At 43.2% G+C, this 14,389-nt stretch overlaps 1 protein-coding gene across 2 annotated transcripts; it reads left to right on the top strand.

Annotated features, from left to right (window-relative positions):
• Window positions 1-288: 288 nt before the first annotated feature.
• Window positions 289-14,010, top strand: Nop2 (NOP2 nucleolar protein). 2 transcript variants are annotated; one of them, XM_071610349.1, is made up of 16 exons: window positions 289-408; window positions 635-741; window positions 2,091-2,136; window positions 2,305-2,393; window positions 2,592-2,818; window positions 6,468-6,523; window positions 6,641-6,797; window positions 6,898-7,095; window positions 7,247-7,336; window positions 8,752-8,839; window positions 8,916-9,056; window positions 9,660-9,799; window positions 9,941-10,030; window positions 10,288-10,410; window positions 10,539-10,767; window positions 13,224-14,010. In XM_071610349.1, exons 2-16 carry the CDS (start codon window positions 639-641, stop codon window positions 13,871-13,873), a joined length of 2,427 nt encoding a protein of 808 aa, XP_071466450.1. In that variant the 5' UTR covers window positions 289-408; window positions 635-638; the 3' UTR covers window positions 13,874-14,010. The 2 variants fall into 2 exon arrangements, with proteins under 2 accessions (XP_071466450.1, XP_071466451.1); XM_071610350.1 differs by having other exon boundaries at window positions 293-397.
• Window positions 14,011-14,389: the final 379 nt, after the last annotated feature.

The raw sequence follows: 14,389 nt of genomic DNA, 5'->3' as shown, positions 1-14,389 counted from the left end.
GCTGGATGTAGGGCAAAGGATGTCAGAGCGGGCTCACTGTTGTTCCCTGGTTTGAGAGGGAGGGGCCGCTTTCAGGGAATCAGCTTTCCCTAATGCAATCCGGCGTGTAGCAAAAAACCAAAAAGGCGAGGGAGAGGATGTCACGCCGGGAACTGTCAAGTAACCCTATGCGTGGAGGAAACCAACACCAGTCGGCCAGTCCGCACGCTCCCAGGCGGACTCCAGTTCCGGTGCTTTGGCCGGAAGGGGCGGAGCCGCACAAATGCCCCGCGCGCCTGCGTGAGACGCTTCCGCAGCTGGTGGATAAGAACGCCTACCGGGTGGCACGTGGAGCGGCGCAGCGCTGCGAGATTGCGTTTTGGGCTTGAATCCACCTCTCAGTAAACCAAAGCTTCAGGTGCTTTTCCTGTAGGTGAATTTCCTGTAGGAATTCAGGGAACGAAGGGTGGATTTTCCGACATGAACGTGGGCTGGGTCCTGGAGAGAGAGCGCAGGGTCGGGGGCTGGTAAGGGGTGATTTGTTGCGGCCTGGAGGAGGCCGTCGGAATGCCCTTACCCACTCTCGCATCGCCAGGCTTATGTCCCTGATCCTTTTTCATTGTGCGTAATTCCGCCTTCTTCCTTTTTTGTTCAGTACCATGGGGCGCAAGTTGGATCCTACGAAGGAGAAGCGTGGTCCAGGCCGAAAGGCTAGAAAACAAAAAGGTGCTGAGACAGAACTGGTCAGGTTCTTGCCTGCAGGTAAGTGTCATAGACCCTTGGTTCCCCGGCTTTTGAATTATTCTGTATTTTAATCCTGTTCCCTTTTAAATCTGCATACATTCTCTGTTCAGGTCCGACATTCTTGTATGAGTTATTAGGAAATAAGTATGAACGGAACACTGTCATCAGTGTTTAGAAGATGCAACAGGGATACAAGTACTCACGCAAGGAGAGGTGTTGTTTAACACTGTGAAAGTTCATAGGAAGCGGGATCTTCTGAATAATTTAGGTTTTTGTTAAGTGGATTTTGAAAAATAGGTAACACAGCTGGGTGGCACAGGCTTGTAATCCCAGTGACTCAAGAAGCTGAGACAGGAGGATTGTAAATGTGAGGTCAGTCTCAGCAACTTAGACCTGTCTCAAAATAAAAATACATTAAAAGGACTGGGGATGTGGCTCCTGGGTAAAGAGCCTTGGGGTTCAATTCCCAGTATGCCCCCACCCCCCAAAAAAAAATTTTAGCAAGTGGGAGTTGGGGAGGGGAATGGCCCAGTCATTGAATTGCCTGATGGAAGGGACAGAAATGGGAAAGCATGGGTGATTCTGACTTGTTGAGTAGTCTCTATTATGGAGGACTGGTGGAAGAGACCGCTGCACAGGTAATTTCTGTCATCTCTTAGGTAAAAGATGGAGTATATTGAGGTATTAACAAATTCTAGGCACTACTCTGAACTCTTTGGATACACGGTATCAATTCATTATCTTAAAGTCCTGTGAGAGAGGCACTGTTAAAGAAGTGCATGCTGAGAAGTTAAGTTATTTCCACACTGAAATTTGTGCCTTTTAAATCTTGGGAGAATATGTAAAAAGAAAAAAAGCATTAACGAAGTTAAAAGGCACTGTAGTTGGTAACTGAATAAACTGAGAGTAAAGAATAGGGCAGAAGAAAAGATAAATTTTAAACTGTCAGGATGGTGATGTGATTCTGTTATTGAAACCTGGAGGAAGGCCCAGTTTAGATTTGGTTACTGAATGATCACATGATGCTTCATCTCCCATCACTGTTTGTGTTTGTGTGGTGGTGGGGATGGAATCAATGGTGTGTGCTAAGCACATGCTTTACCGCTGAATTGTACTTTAACCCCTCATTTACATCTTTTATCCAGTGCCTAGGAAAGTTCTATGAAGTGAGTTAAGCTATTTTATTTACTTATTTATCTTGCCATGCTGAGGATCTAACCTAGCACTTCTAACATGCTAAGTATGTGTGCTATTCATGGAGCCACACACCCAGCCATCTCCTTAGTGTACTAATCTTTTATGCTTTTAGTTTTGCTCCCATTTCTTTCTTTTTTTCTATAACCCTCTATTTGCCTTTTTTTTAACAGCTGGTGATGAAAATTCCAAGAGGCTGTCTAGTCGTGCTCGAAAGAGGTAAGTATAGATGTCCAAACTTACAGAGATTAAATTGGGGCTGCTTGTCTTTAGCCACTTGGAATAGGTTGAGGGAGAGGGCTAATTGTGAACAGTTAAATTTTCCTGTAATGGGAGGTGGTAGAGTCTGGAGATGTTTCCATTTACTTACTTGTTATATCTTTTCAGAGCAGCCAAGAGGAGGTTTGGGTCTGTTGAAGTCCTTAAGACTTATAAGTCTTCTGGGGCCAAACCATTGTCTGGAAAGCTACCAAAAGGTCAGTGAAAATAGAAGCTTGGTGCCATATCAAGAGTCTTCGGGGTCTTTGGTTGAGAGGTACTTGCTGAGCATTTTTGGAATGAGAGGAATAGCCAAAAGACATTCTGTGGGTAAAAAGTACTGAGTTCAGGTTGTGGGCAGGGGAGTGTGGTTGCCATTAGACCGGGATTCTTTAAACCCTTGGGCATCTTTGCAGGAGTGGTCCAGACACCTGATAAGAAGGGTGCTCAGTCCTTATTTAATGTTGGTCGAGGCAAGAAACGCCTAGCACCAGACCATAGTAGTGATGAGGAAGAGGATGAGGAGGACCCTGAAGAAGATGGTGTTGTGAACCAGGGGAACCTCTGGGACTCTGAGGACAGTGATACTGATATGGTAGATGACTATGGAGCTGACTCCAACTCAGAGGATGAAGGTGAAAAGGTGAGATTCACTTTTTTTTTCTGTGTATTCAGAAAAAAAGCTTTACCTTTCAGTTTCTTTCCAGATTCTTGAGACTGTTCTTCAATGACAAGGACAACCTGACTAAAGATGTAGTGCTCCTTAGATTCTAGTTTCCCTCCTGCTTTATGTTCTCTCTCAATGCATGCACAAGTTTGAAAGAGTTGTAAAACAGAGTTTTTTTTCTTTCTTTTCTTTTCTTTTCTTCTTTCTTTTTTTTTTTAAGGTACCAGGGATTGAACTCAGGGGTACTCAACCACTTAGAGACAGGGTCTCACTGAATTGCTTAGTGCTTTGTTTTTGCTGAGGCTGGCTTTGAACTTGTTGATCATGTTGCCTCAGCCTCTCAAGCCGCTGGGATTACAGATGCGTGCTACTGCACCCAGCCTACAGAGCATTTTTTAAAAATGAGAATGTTCATTGCTGGTGAGCATGTACCATTTATGGGACTAGACATGCACATACTTTTTAAATTTATTTTTATTTCTTTAGTTGTATTTGAACATGATACCTTTATTTTATTTACTTATTTTTATGTGGTGCTGAGGGTGGAACCCAGCGTCTCACATGTGCTAGGTGAACATTCTACCATTGAGCCACAACCCCAGTCCTATACATAAATTTCTTTTTTTTTTTTCCCAAATGGAATATTTTATTAACATGGTAGTTGTCTTTGTAACATGGTGCACACACAAACTCTCACACTTAGAATGATCTTCCTGGGGAAAAAAGGCTAAGGGGAAAATGAAAAATAAAAAAATTCCTGTTTTCATTATTGTAGGCAATTATGTCCACATCACTTACAAAGCTATTGCCAAATCTGTCCAAGGAAGCAGAGTTTGAAAGGGGAAGAGGGAGATCTTGGGATAAATTCCACAATGGCATAGCAGAGCTCTCAATATGAGAAAGCTTACATAATGTGGACTTTTGCTGTGAATTTTCTCTTTGCAAAATATAGGAAGAAGTTTATCAATGGGCAGAAAATAAGAGAAGGCAGTGTGAAGTAGGCTTTTGCAGTCAATTTTCCTCACAGTATTGTGCAGGGTCATCAAGAAAATGTAATCTTTCTCGGGAACCAGTTTCAGAACTTTTCCAATTGCAGTAGTCTTACCCTCATCTCTTAAAGTAAAACGACCCATTTGAGGGAAGTCTTTAAAGGTCTCAAGGCAGACGGTTTCTGCTGTCCTTAAGCGGGCAATGCAAACTTGATCTTGTTTCACAAAACAGGGTCGAGTCTTACTTTTTTTTTTCCTGATTTTTTTGTCATCTACCAAGCAGATTAAGGCTGTTATTTCAACTTCCTCAATACAGGTATGAATATGCAGCACCGCATTATACCCTGGGCAGATGATGGATTTGTGCTTTATAATCACTATCTGGGTGTCAAATGCCGTTCATACATTTTTAATAAAACAATTTTTACCTGAGAATTTTAAAACGTTTCTTTGAGGCTGGGTACGGTGGTGTATGCCCATAGTTTCAGAGGCAGGAGGATCACTTAGATCCAATAGTTAGAAACCAGCCTGGTTAACATAATGAGACTCTGTCTCAGTATTTTAAAAAAAAGTTTCTTTCTTCTGACCTAGTACTTCCCTGTTTTAAAAAGTACTCAAAAAAAAAAAAAAAGTACTCCAAATGTAGGCAGAGGTTTTTTTTTTTATTTTTTTTTTTATTTTTTAGCTATACATGGACACAATATCTTTACTTTGTTTATTCATTTTTATGTGGTGCTGAGGATCGAACCCAGTGCCTCACATGTGCAAGGAAAGCGCTCTACCACTGAACCACAACTCCAGCCCTTGCAAAGGTTTTTTTATGAGGTGCAAGAAGTTAAGGGCTGGGGATGTGGCTCAAGCTGTAGCGCGCTCGCCTGGCATGCCTGCGTCCTGGGTTGGGTTCGATCCTTAGCACCACATACAAACAAAGATGTTGTGTCTGCCGAAAACTAAAAAATAAATATTAAAAAAAATTCTCTCTCTCTTAAAAAAAAAAAAGAAGTTAACTTACACAATTAGTATATATTAGAAAAACTTGATAGAGAATTGTTAGAATAAAAAAGAGAGGCTTTTGCATTCTATCCCACAGCCCTCTTTTGTCTGCAGTTATCAGGTTTGTAAGTGCCACGTGGATCACAATGCCCCAAACTCTGGAAACTTCTAAAATATTCAGTGGATTATGGTTTATGTATATGGTTAATTAAAATTTGAAAATGCATTGTGATTTGAGCTATGTGAAAGATGTAGAGTAAATCTGGAAGAAAATATGGCAAAATGGTACCCAAGGGCAGTTTTTGTTCCTGTTTATACACATGGCTATTTATTTACTAGGGATGGAACCCCGGGGTGCTTAACCACTGAGCCACATCCCCTGCCTTTTTTTTTTTTTTGAGATAGGGTTGCTTAGGGCCTCGTTAAGTTATTGAGACTGGTTTTGAACTTGCTATCCATCCTGCCTCAGCCTCCCTGGGATTACATGTGTGTGCCAGCTTCAAATTTTTTCTTAATCAAAAAGAGAAACACATGGGGCTGGGGCTGTACCTCACTTGCTCAACATATGTGAGGCACTGGGTTCAATCCTCAGCGTCACATAAAAATAAATAAATGAAAAAAGGTATGTGTCTATCTACAACCAAAAAAAAATTTTTTTAAAGGGAAATAAACAAAAGTAGAAAGAAAAGTGTAATGAGCCCTTTTAATTCGTTGTTTAAAATGACTTGTGTCATGTCAAATCTGTCCATCCATTCTTTTTTTTAAAGAGAGGAGAGAATTTTTTTTTTTTTTTTTTTTTTTTAGAGAGAGAATTTTAATATTTATTTTTCAGTTTTTGGTGGACACAACATCATTGTTTGTATGTGGTGCTGAGGATCGAACCCAGGCCGCACGCATGCCAGGCGAGCGCGCTACCGCTTGAGCCACATCCCCAGCCCGAGAGAGAATTTTTTAATATTTATTTTTCAGTTTTCGATGGACACAACATCTTTATTTTATGTAGTGCTGAGGATCGAACCCAGTGCCGCGCGCATGCCAGGCGAGCGCGCTACCGCTTGAGCCACATCCCCAGCCTTGTCCATCCATTCGTTACGTTCCTTCCTTCCTCCTTACCTCTTTTCGTTCTTTCTTTCCAAGCACTCTTTTTTTTTTTTTTTTTTTTTTAAATGATTATCTTTTTTTTTTTTTTTGAATTTTTTAAACATTTATTTCTTTTAGTTATTGGCGGACACAACATCTTTGTATGTGGTGCTGAGGATCGAACCTGGGCCGCACGCATGCCAGGCGAGCGCGCTACCGCTTGAGCCACATCCCCAGCCCTCCAAGCACTCTTATCACTGATCTATACCCAGCCCCTATGTTAAATCTTATTCTTCAGCCTGTATATTTGTTTCTGAGAGCAAGTGTTAGGTTTACATTTTTTTTTAATATGTATTTTTTTAGTTGTAGGTGAACATAATACCTTTATTTTATTTTTATATGGTGCTGAGGATCAAACTTAGTGTCTCACGCGTGCCAGGTGAGCGCTCTACCAGAGTCCCAGCCCCAACTCTGGGTTTATATTTAGTGAAAAGTAAAATAACATGGGATGTTGGAAGAGGTGGTATGGGCTTGTGTTACCAGCTCCTCATCTCTCTTTTTAGTTGCTGCCCATTGAAAGAGCTGCTCAGAAGCAGAAGGCTCAGGAAGCTGCTGTTGGGTGAGTTTTGGAAACTGTTAGGATGGAGGATAGGCAGCAGTGGGGTGGAGGAGGCTATGAGGAAGGAGGAGGTGTCTGTTTTGGTCTCTGAATCACTGTTTCTGGACTTCTTTCTAGGGGCCAGTGGAGTGAGGAGACTGATGAAGAGGAAGAGGGGGAAGTGTCCCCTCTATCAGGCCCCACAAAGGATGAGGAGGCAGATGGGGACCTGCAGATCAATGTGGATGGGGAAGAGCCATTTGTGCTGCCCCCTGCTGGGGATATGGAGCAGGATATCCTTCCAGTGCTGGGTGAGGGTAGGAGGAAGGTGCTTGGGAGAGGGGGGTTTTCCCAGCCCTAGGACTTCATGAAGCAGTTCCTTAACAGGCCCACATGCCCATGCTCCAGACTTACAACGAGTTCACAAGCGGATTCAGGATATAGTGGGAGTGTTGCGGGATTTTGGGGCTCAGCGGGAAGAAGGTCGGTCTCGTTCTGAATATCTGAATCGGCTTCAGAAGGATCTGGCCACGTATTACTCCTATGGAGACTTCCTTCTTGGCAAGCTCATGGAACTCTTCCCTCTGTCTGAGGTGCTGAGACAATCTAATGCCTCTTCTCTCTCTTTTTTTTTTTTAACCTTCTTACCTTGTGTGAACAGGACATTTGGGGAGATGTCCTGTTTGCTCTCTTGGTCTGTTTCTTGGCTAGCCTTAGTCCTTAATATCTTGTCTTCCAACCTAGCTGATAGAGTTTTTAGAAGCTAATGAGGTGCCTCGGCCCATCACCCTCCGGACCAATACCTTGAAAACCCGGCGTAGAGACCTTGCTCAGGTGAGGGTTTGTATATCTCAGGGAGGGACCAACCTTTGCTAATTGTGGGGCTTCCCTATTGCATCCTGACTGGGTGGATTCTTTGGACCTAAGTGTATCTTTTTTTTTTTTTTTTGTGTGTGGTGCTGGGGATTGAACCCAGGGCAAGGCAGGCACTGTACCAACTGAGCTATCTCCCCAGCCCAGGACCTAAGTGTATCTTAATGTAAACACAATCCCAGAAAGCAAACCTAGTGACTGACAGGCTGAGGGCCTGGACCTCTGAAATGGAGAATTCATCCTTCTAAACTCTCTCCCTGTGACTCAGATGAGACATCTGCATCAGGGTAAATGATTGCCTTCTAAGGAAATCGGAAGAAGATTATTGAGAAGCTGAAGAAACATACTTGTCCTCAGAAAAAGGCATACATACACATTGATATTAATTGTTCATGTATTTGTTACAGTATTGGGAATTGAAACCAGGGACACTTGATCACTGAGCCACATTTCCAGTCTTTTTTATTTATTTATTTCGGGACAGGGTCTTGCTAAGTTGCCGAGGCAGGTCTCAAACTTGTGACCCCTGCCTTGGCCTTCTGAGGTGCAGGTATAATAGATATGTGCCACCATGCTTGGTCCTTTATTTTGAGACAAGGTACCACTAAGTTGACCAAGGTGGCCTTGAACTTGCTATCCTTCTGCCCTAGCCTCTTAGGTAGCTGGGATTACAAGTATTCACCACTGCATGTGGTATAAAATGTTTTAAACTATTTCCAAGGATTTGGAGATCCCAGATTAAAGCCTCCTGTATTAAAGCTTGGTCTCGTGAATTGTGTGTCTCCTGGTGGAAAGATAACCCAGTAACTATCTTTAATATTCTGTAAACAGTAACATTAAATTTTAGTATGGGAAGGGTCTACACCTCTTGGAAAATCAAGAGTCCACTTCTCAGAAGTGAAGGAACAGGAGATAATAGTGTGCTGCATTGGGATGGAGTTCAGACCTTGAGTTAGAAGCCTGAGGTTAAGAAAAAAGTACAGGGGGACCTGGGTTTGGCTCAGCGGTGGAGCGCTTGCCTAGCACGTGCGAGGCCCTGGGTTTGATCCTCAGCACCACATAAAAATAAATAAAGGTATATATATATAAAAAATGCAGGGGCCAGAATTAGCCTAGTGGTAGAGCACTTGCCTAGCATGTACAAGGTCCTGGGTCATTCTTTATCACTCTAAGAACAAAAAGAAAGTAAAAGAAAAATGGGCATCATGGGATAGGATGAGGGGAAGAAGCTACCCTGTGAGTCTTTGTTGGCTCTCACGAGTGAGCATTATAGGAATTGTGCTGTGAACCTATTGGTAGGACCAGGTTTTCATATTTTTATTTTCTGAGTAGAGTAGCCTGTGAAGTCTTAAAATATTCATCCTTTTTATCTTTAGGCACTGATCAATCGTGGGATTAACTTGGATCCCTTGGGCAAGTGGTCAAAGACTGGACTCGTTATATATGATTCTTCAGTGCCCATTGGTAGGTGTCCCCTGCCCAATAGCCCTTCTGATCTTGTCCTTGTCCCAGCATATCACAAGATGGTCCTCCTCCACAGGTGCTACTCCTGAATACCTGGCTGGACACTACATGTTGCAGGGAGCCTCCAGCATGTTGCCTGTCATGGCCTTGGCGCCACAGGAACATGAGCGGATCTTGGACATGTGTTGTGCCCCTGGAGGAAAGACCAGTTACATAGGTATGAGAATGGTAGTTTGGGATGAGCTTTATCTAATTCTTTTGAAAGTAGGATTGGTGATTTACCTAGTGCTCATGGAACTCAGTGTACAGGCAGCTAGCAGAGGTGAGAAGCAGTTTCTGAAGTTGGCTTGGGCCCCAATGTCAGTTGTGCCACTTAAAACCCATCTGACTTAGGGCAAGCTTTTGATTCTCTAGCTATTCATAAAATGATTTTTAATTGTGCTTGGGTTGGCCATTATATTATCCTTGTGTTGCAACGGTTGAAGTGATGCATTTTGAAGTCCTCAGCACAGTATTAGTGTGTGGAAAGCAGTCACAACCATTAGATTGAGCTATATCACGTAACAGAAGTAATTTAGTCTGTAGGGACAGAAAGATGTTCAGTAAAAGAGGAAAACTGTATTGGTAGGCTTCCTCGGCACCAGAAGCCAGTACAGGTTGGGTGGAGCTATCTGGTAGGCAGTTGGGAACTATTCTTGTTGAGAGGGGAGTTGCCTTAAAGTAGTGAGATTTCACCTGTGGGTTTCTAGTCTGGAGGGTGGGTACCAAGTGTGGAAGCAAAGGAGCTGGCTCCTCAGCACTGGGGTCCTCTCTTTTATAGCCCAACTGATGAAAAACACTGGTGTGATCCTTGCCAATGATGCCAATGCTGTGCGGCTGAAGAGTGTTGTGGGTAACCTGCACCGGCTGGGAGTCACTAACACCATCATTAGCCACTATGATGGACGCCAGTTCCCCAAGGTGGGATTCTCCTTCTGTGTGTCTTTCCTGAGGCTTCTAATTTACCTTCCTCTTCTTGACAATGTTTAGACCCATCCTTGGGAAATAAATGGTACACTGCAAGTTGCAAAATACATCTAATTTACTCCCTCTTTTGTCTAGGTGGTCGGGGGCTTTGACCGAGTATTGCTGGATGCTCCCTGTAGTGGCACTGGGGTCATCTCTAAGGATCCAGCTGTGAAGACTAACAAGGTGAGAAGTTGGGTAATTTTAGAGAGGAGTACAATGTCAAGGAGCACCCTAGGCAGGTAGTATCTCACTTTTCTTTTTTTTTTTTTTTTTAATTATTTAAAGACTTTATTTTTTTTTTTTTTTAAATTTTTTATTGTGGGTTGTTCAAAACATTACAAATTTCTTGACATATCATATTCCACACTTTGATTCAAGTGGGTCTCACTTTTCTTGATAGCCTTATGAAATTCCCTCAACCCTGGGTCTTTTTGGGACAGGATGAGAAGGACATCCTGCGCTGTGCTCACCTTCAGAAAGAGTTACTCCTGAGTGCTATTGACTCTGTCAATGCCACTTCTAAGACAGGAGGCTACCTCGTCTACTGCACCTGTTCTATTATGGTGAGGCCTCTGCTGCGGCAGAGCAAGGGAGGGCAAGGGCTGGGAGTTTGTATGGCCCTAAGAGCTCCCTTCAGCTCCAGCTCTGTTTATTCCTTCTTGCTGACTTTCTGTCTTCCCCACACGTCCAGGTGGAAGAGAATGAGTGGGTAGTAGACTATGCCCTGAAAAAGAGAAATGTGAGGCTTGTGCCCACCGGCCTGGACTTTGGCCAGGAAGGTTTTACCCATTTTCGAGAAAGGCGTTTCCATCCCACTCTGCGTTCCACCCGACGATTTTACCCTCATACCCACAATATGGATGGTTTCTTTATTGCCAAGTTCAAGAAATTCTCCAATTCTATCCCTCAGTCCCAAACAGGTAAATGATCTGTTCTTTGTCCAGTTCCTTCCTGCTTTTGCTCTTTCTACCTTTCTGGAAGCCTTCTGGTGTGACTGCAGGGAAGGGAAAGATTGAGGCTTGCTTATCTCAGTCTTTGCATGCTTGGATTTGGAACCACATTTTGATGGGCTTTGGTGTTCACATAGACGGGGAACTTTTCCTTTATTCTACCAAGTGGCTACAGTGGTTCAGCACTAATGCATTCCAGTTTCAGGTTGTGGTTTTTCTTTTTTTCTTGGCCCAAGGTTGACTTGTGTTAATGTATCTCTGCTGCTCTAGCATTCTCAGCACTGGTTTGGCACAGGACTCTACAGAACTATCAGCATTTCTCTGAGCCTATCCCACTAATTGCAGATTGTTTCCTCAGCCATCTGGAGGAGGCTGCCTGCATCTCAAGGGGAAGGGTGGGGTTTTATTTTTGAAACAGGCTTGAGAGCTCTGCATGCTGGGATATAACCCTGAGTTTATTTGGAAGACATAAGAGCTTCTTCGAATAAAAATTGATTTGAATTGATATCTGCTACCCCCCCAGACCTCTTTTTTTTTTTTTTTAATCCTTTTAAATAATGCCTCTTGCCAGGCAAGGTGGCACATATCTGTAATCCCAGCAATTTGGAGGCTGAGGTAGGAGGATCACAAGTTCGAAGCCAGACTTGGAAATTTAGTGAGGACCTAAGCAATTTAGTGAGACACTGTCTCAAAATAAAAAAGACTAGGGATCTGGCTCAGTGGTTAAGCACTCCTGGGTTCAATTCCCAGTGCCCAAACCAAAAATAAATAAATAAAGTCTCTTGCAAAACTCTCATCAGAATGTCAACATAGCCTGGCATGGTGGTACAATCTTGTACTCCCAGTGAGTTCGAAGGCTGAGACAGGAAGATCCTGAGTTTGAGGCTAGCCTTGGCAACTTAGTGAGAATCCTGCCTCAAAGTAAAAAGCAAGGTTGCCGGGTGCAGTGGTGCACACCTTTAATCCCAAGGGCTTGGTTGGAGGATTGTAAATTCAAAGCCACCTTCAACAGCTTAGTGAGACCCTGTCTCAAAAATAAAAAGGACTGGGATATATAGCTCAGTTGGTAAAATGCTTGCCTTGTATATATATAATATATATATATATATATATATATATATATATATATATATATATGTATGTATGTATGTACAAGGTCCTGGGTTCAATCCCCAGTACTGAAAAATAGGGATGGTTATAGTGCTAGGATGTGGCTCAGTGGTTAAGAGTCCTTGGGTTCAAGCCCTAATACTGCAAAAACCCAAAACATTAATAACAACTTTTGTTGTAACTTAAGTGTATTTTTAATATGTCTTTGTGCTGTCTTACTAGCTTGTTTCTTGTTGTGTGGGTGTAGCTTATTTTCTGCCATTTCATCAAAATCCACATTGATTATTTTTTTTCTGGGATTAAAAAAGCCTAAGGCTTCTGGTTTTTCTGAATCTGGAGATCCTGGGACTCATCACCACATCAGGATGTCTTGTTACCTGCTGTCCTCAAGGGGGCACAGCTTCTTATAAAAAATCTTTAGCCTAAGGATAGGCTTCTCTTTTTTTTCTTTTTCTTTTTAAAAATATTTATTTTTTAGTTGTAAGTGGATACAGTACCTTTATTTTATTTATTTTTATGTAGTGCCGAGAATCGAACCCAGTGCCTCACACATTCCCAGCAAGTGCGCTACCGCTGAGCCATAGCCCAAGCCCTTTTTTAAAATTATTTATTTTTTAGTTGTAGGTGGATACAATACTTTTATTTATTTATTTATTTATTTTTATGTGGTGCTGAGGATTGAACCCAGGGCCTCGTACGTGCTGGGTGATCACTCTACCACTGAGTCACAACCCCACCCCCTAGGATAGGTTTCTCTTAATACAAGGTTCATGTAGGACTTGAGTAAGAATGATGTGAATCTAGGTAGTCAGTTCTTAGGCACCATCCCTAACTGTGGCTCCACGTTGACCAAGAGTTGGCAATCTCTATGTTTTAATAACTTGTTCTTATTTTTATTTTATTTTTGGCATTAGGGGTTGAAACCAGGGGTTCAACCACTGAATCCCAGACCTTTTTTTTTTTCCCCCTAAATTTTGAGGTGAGCTCTGGCTAAATTGCCTAGGGGTAAGTTGCTGGGCTGGCATGAAACTCACAATCCTGCCTTATCCTCCGGAGCTGCTGAGATAACAGGCATGTGCCACCATGCCCATCTCTCTACTCTTTACTTCTTTCTTTTTTTTAAATATTTTTTTAGGTGACACAACACAATGCCTTTATTTTTATGTGGTTTTGAGGATCGAACCCACGTCCCGCCCATGCGAGGCGAGTGCTCTACTCTGAGCCACAATCCCAGCCCTACTCTTTACTTCTTAAATGACCAATATCATTTAAGATGAGGCCCATTTTCTCAACCTGTCTGTTTAATTTAACCCCAGGAAATTCTGCAACAGCCACTCCTACAGACCTAGACTTGCCTGACCCAAAGGGTCAGGTCACTCCCAAGTCTGAGAACAACAGCCAACCAGCCAAGAAAGCCAAAAGGGCTGCAAAGGCAAAGCAGTTCCAGAAACGGCAGCATCCCAAGAATGCCTCTGTACAGAAGCTGAATGGCATCACCAAAGGCACAGTCTCAGAAGTGTCCACTGTACCTTCTGTCACAAAGGCCCAAGCTTCCTCCAGGCTCCCAGATAGTACTCAGCCTGCTAGAAAAGTTGAAGTGATCAGGAAACCAAAGGTGATTGGGAGGCTAAGGCAACAGGCACCTAGATTGCACTCCTCTAAGAAAGCTGCCTTCCTGAAGCAGAATGCCCCTCCCAAAAGCATGGACACCGAATCACCTGTTGCGCTGTCCCTTTCTCAGACTCAGGCTACTCCCAGGCTTAAGGACACTGATCAGCCCCTTGGAAAAGTAAAAGGGGCTGAGAAGGTAAAGCAGCCTTTCAAGAAAGCTACCTTTCAGAAGGAGAATGGCACCCCCAAGGGATCTCAGATCCCCACTGTGACTCCCCTCAATTCTGTCCAGCCCCCACCAGCAAAGAAGAGGAAAACTGTGCCTAAGGGCAAGAGCCAGCCACTGCTGGCTTAGGTGGATGTTGAAGACTGGACTGGGCTTGGCTCACTGGCATTGCCAGTGGTTGGAACTGTTTGTCTACAAGGATGCTTGCACATTGTGCAATTTTTGTCCATACACGTGAAATTTAATATACATTTTACCACCTCTGACTCTGGTTGCTTTTTGTGTGTGTGTGTTTTTGAGGGGACTGGTTATGGCAGCTGGAGGGAGGGTGGGTCTGGGATCCAAAGGGAAAAAAAACAGTTTGTAGAGATTAGTTAAGATACCAGGTCAGTTTCGGGATCCTGCTCTTTTCATCCTAACAGGGAAGGAGAGCTTTGGAGTCAAGAACTAGGGTATTTGAGGAGAGGAGAGCAACAGGGTTGTAGGAAAGATGTACTTCCTGCCACCAGAACTCAGGAAATATTGACTATCCTGAGCTCTAAGCACCTCCTCCCTGAATTTCAGTGAGGGAAGAGCTGGTCCACAAGCTTCAGACCCGGAATGGTCCTCGGGCTCATCTTCCAGTGTGAGGCATTCATTGGCTTC

The sequence above is a fragment of the Marmota flaviventris genome, chromosome 3 (genome assembly GCF_047511675.1).
Source record: "Marmota flaviventris isolate mMarFla1 chromosome 3, mMarFla1.hap1, whole genome shotgun sequence".
NCBI classification, from domain to species: Eukaryota; Metazoa; Chordata; class Mammalia; order Rodentia; family Sciuridae; genus Marmota; species Marmota flaviventris.
Note: the sequence above shows the minus strand (reverse complement) of the source record. Positions and strands in the feature narration are given on the sequence as shown.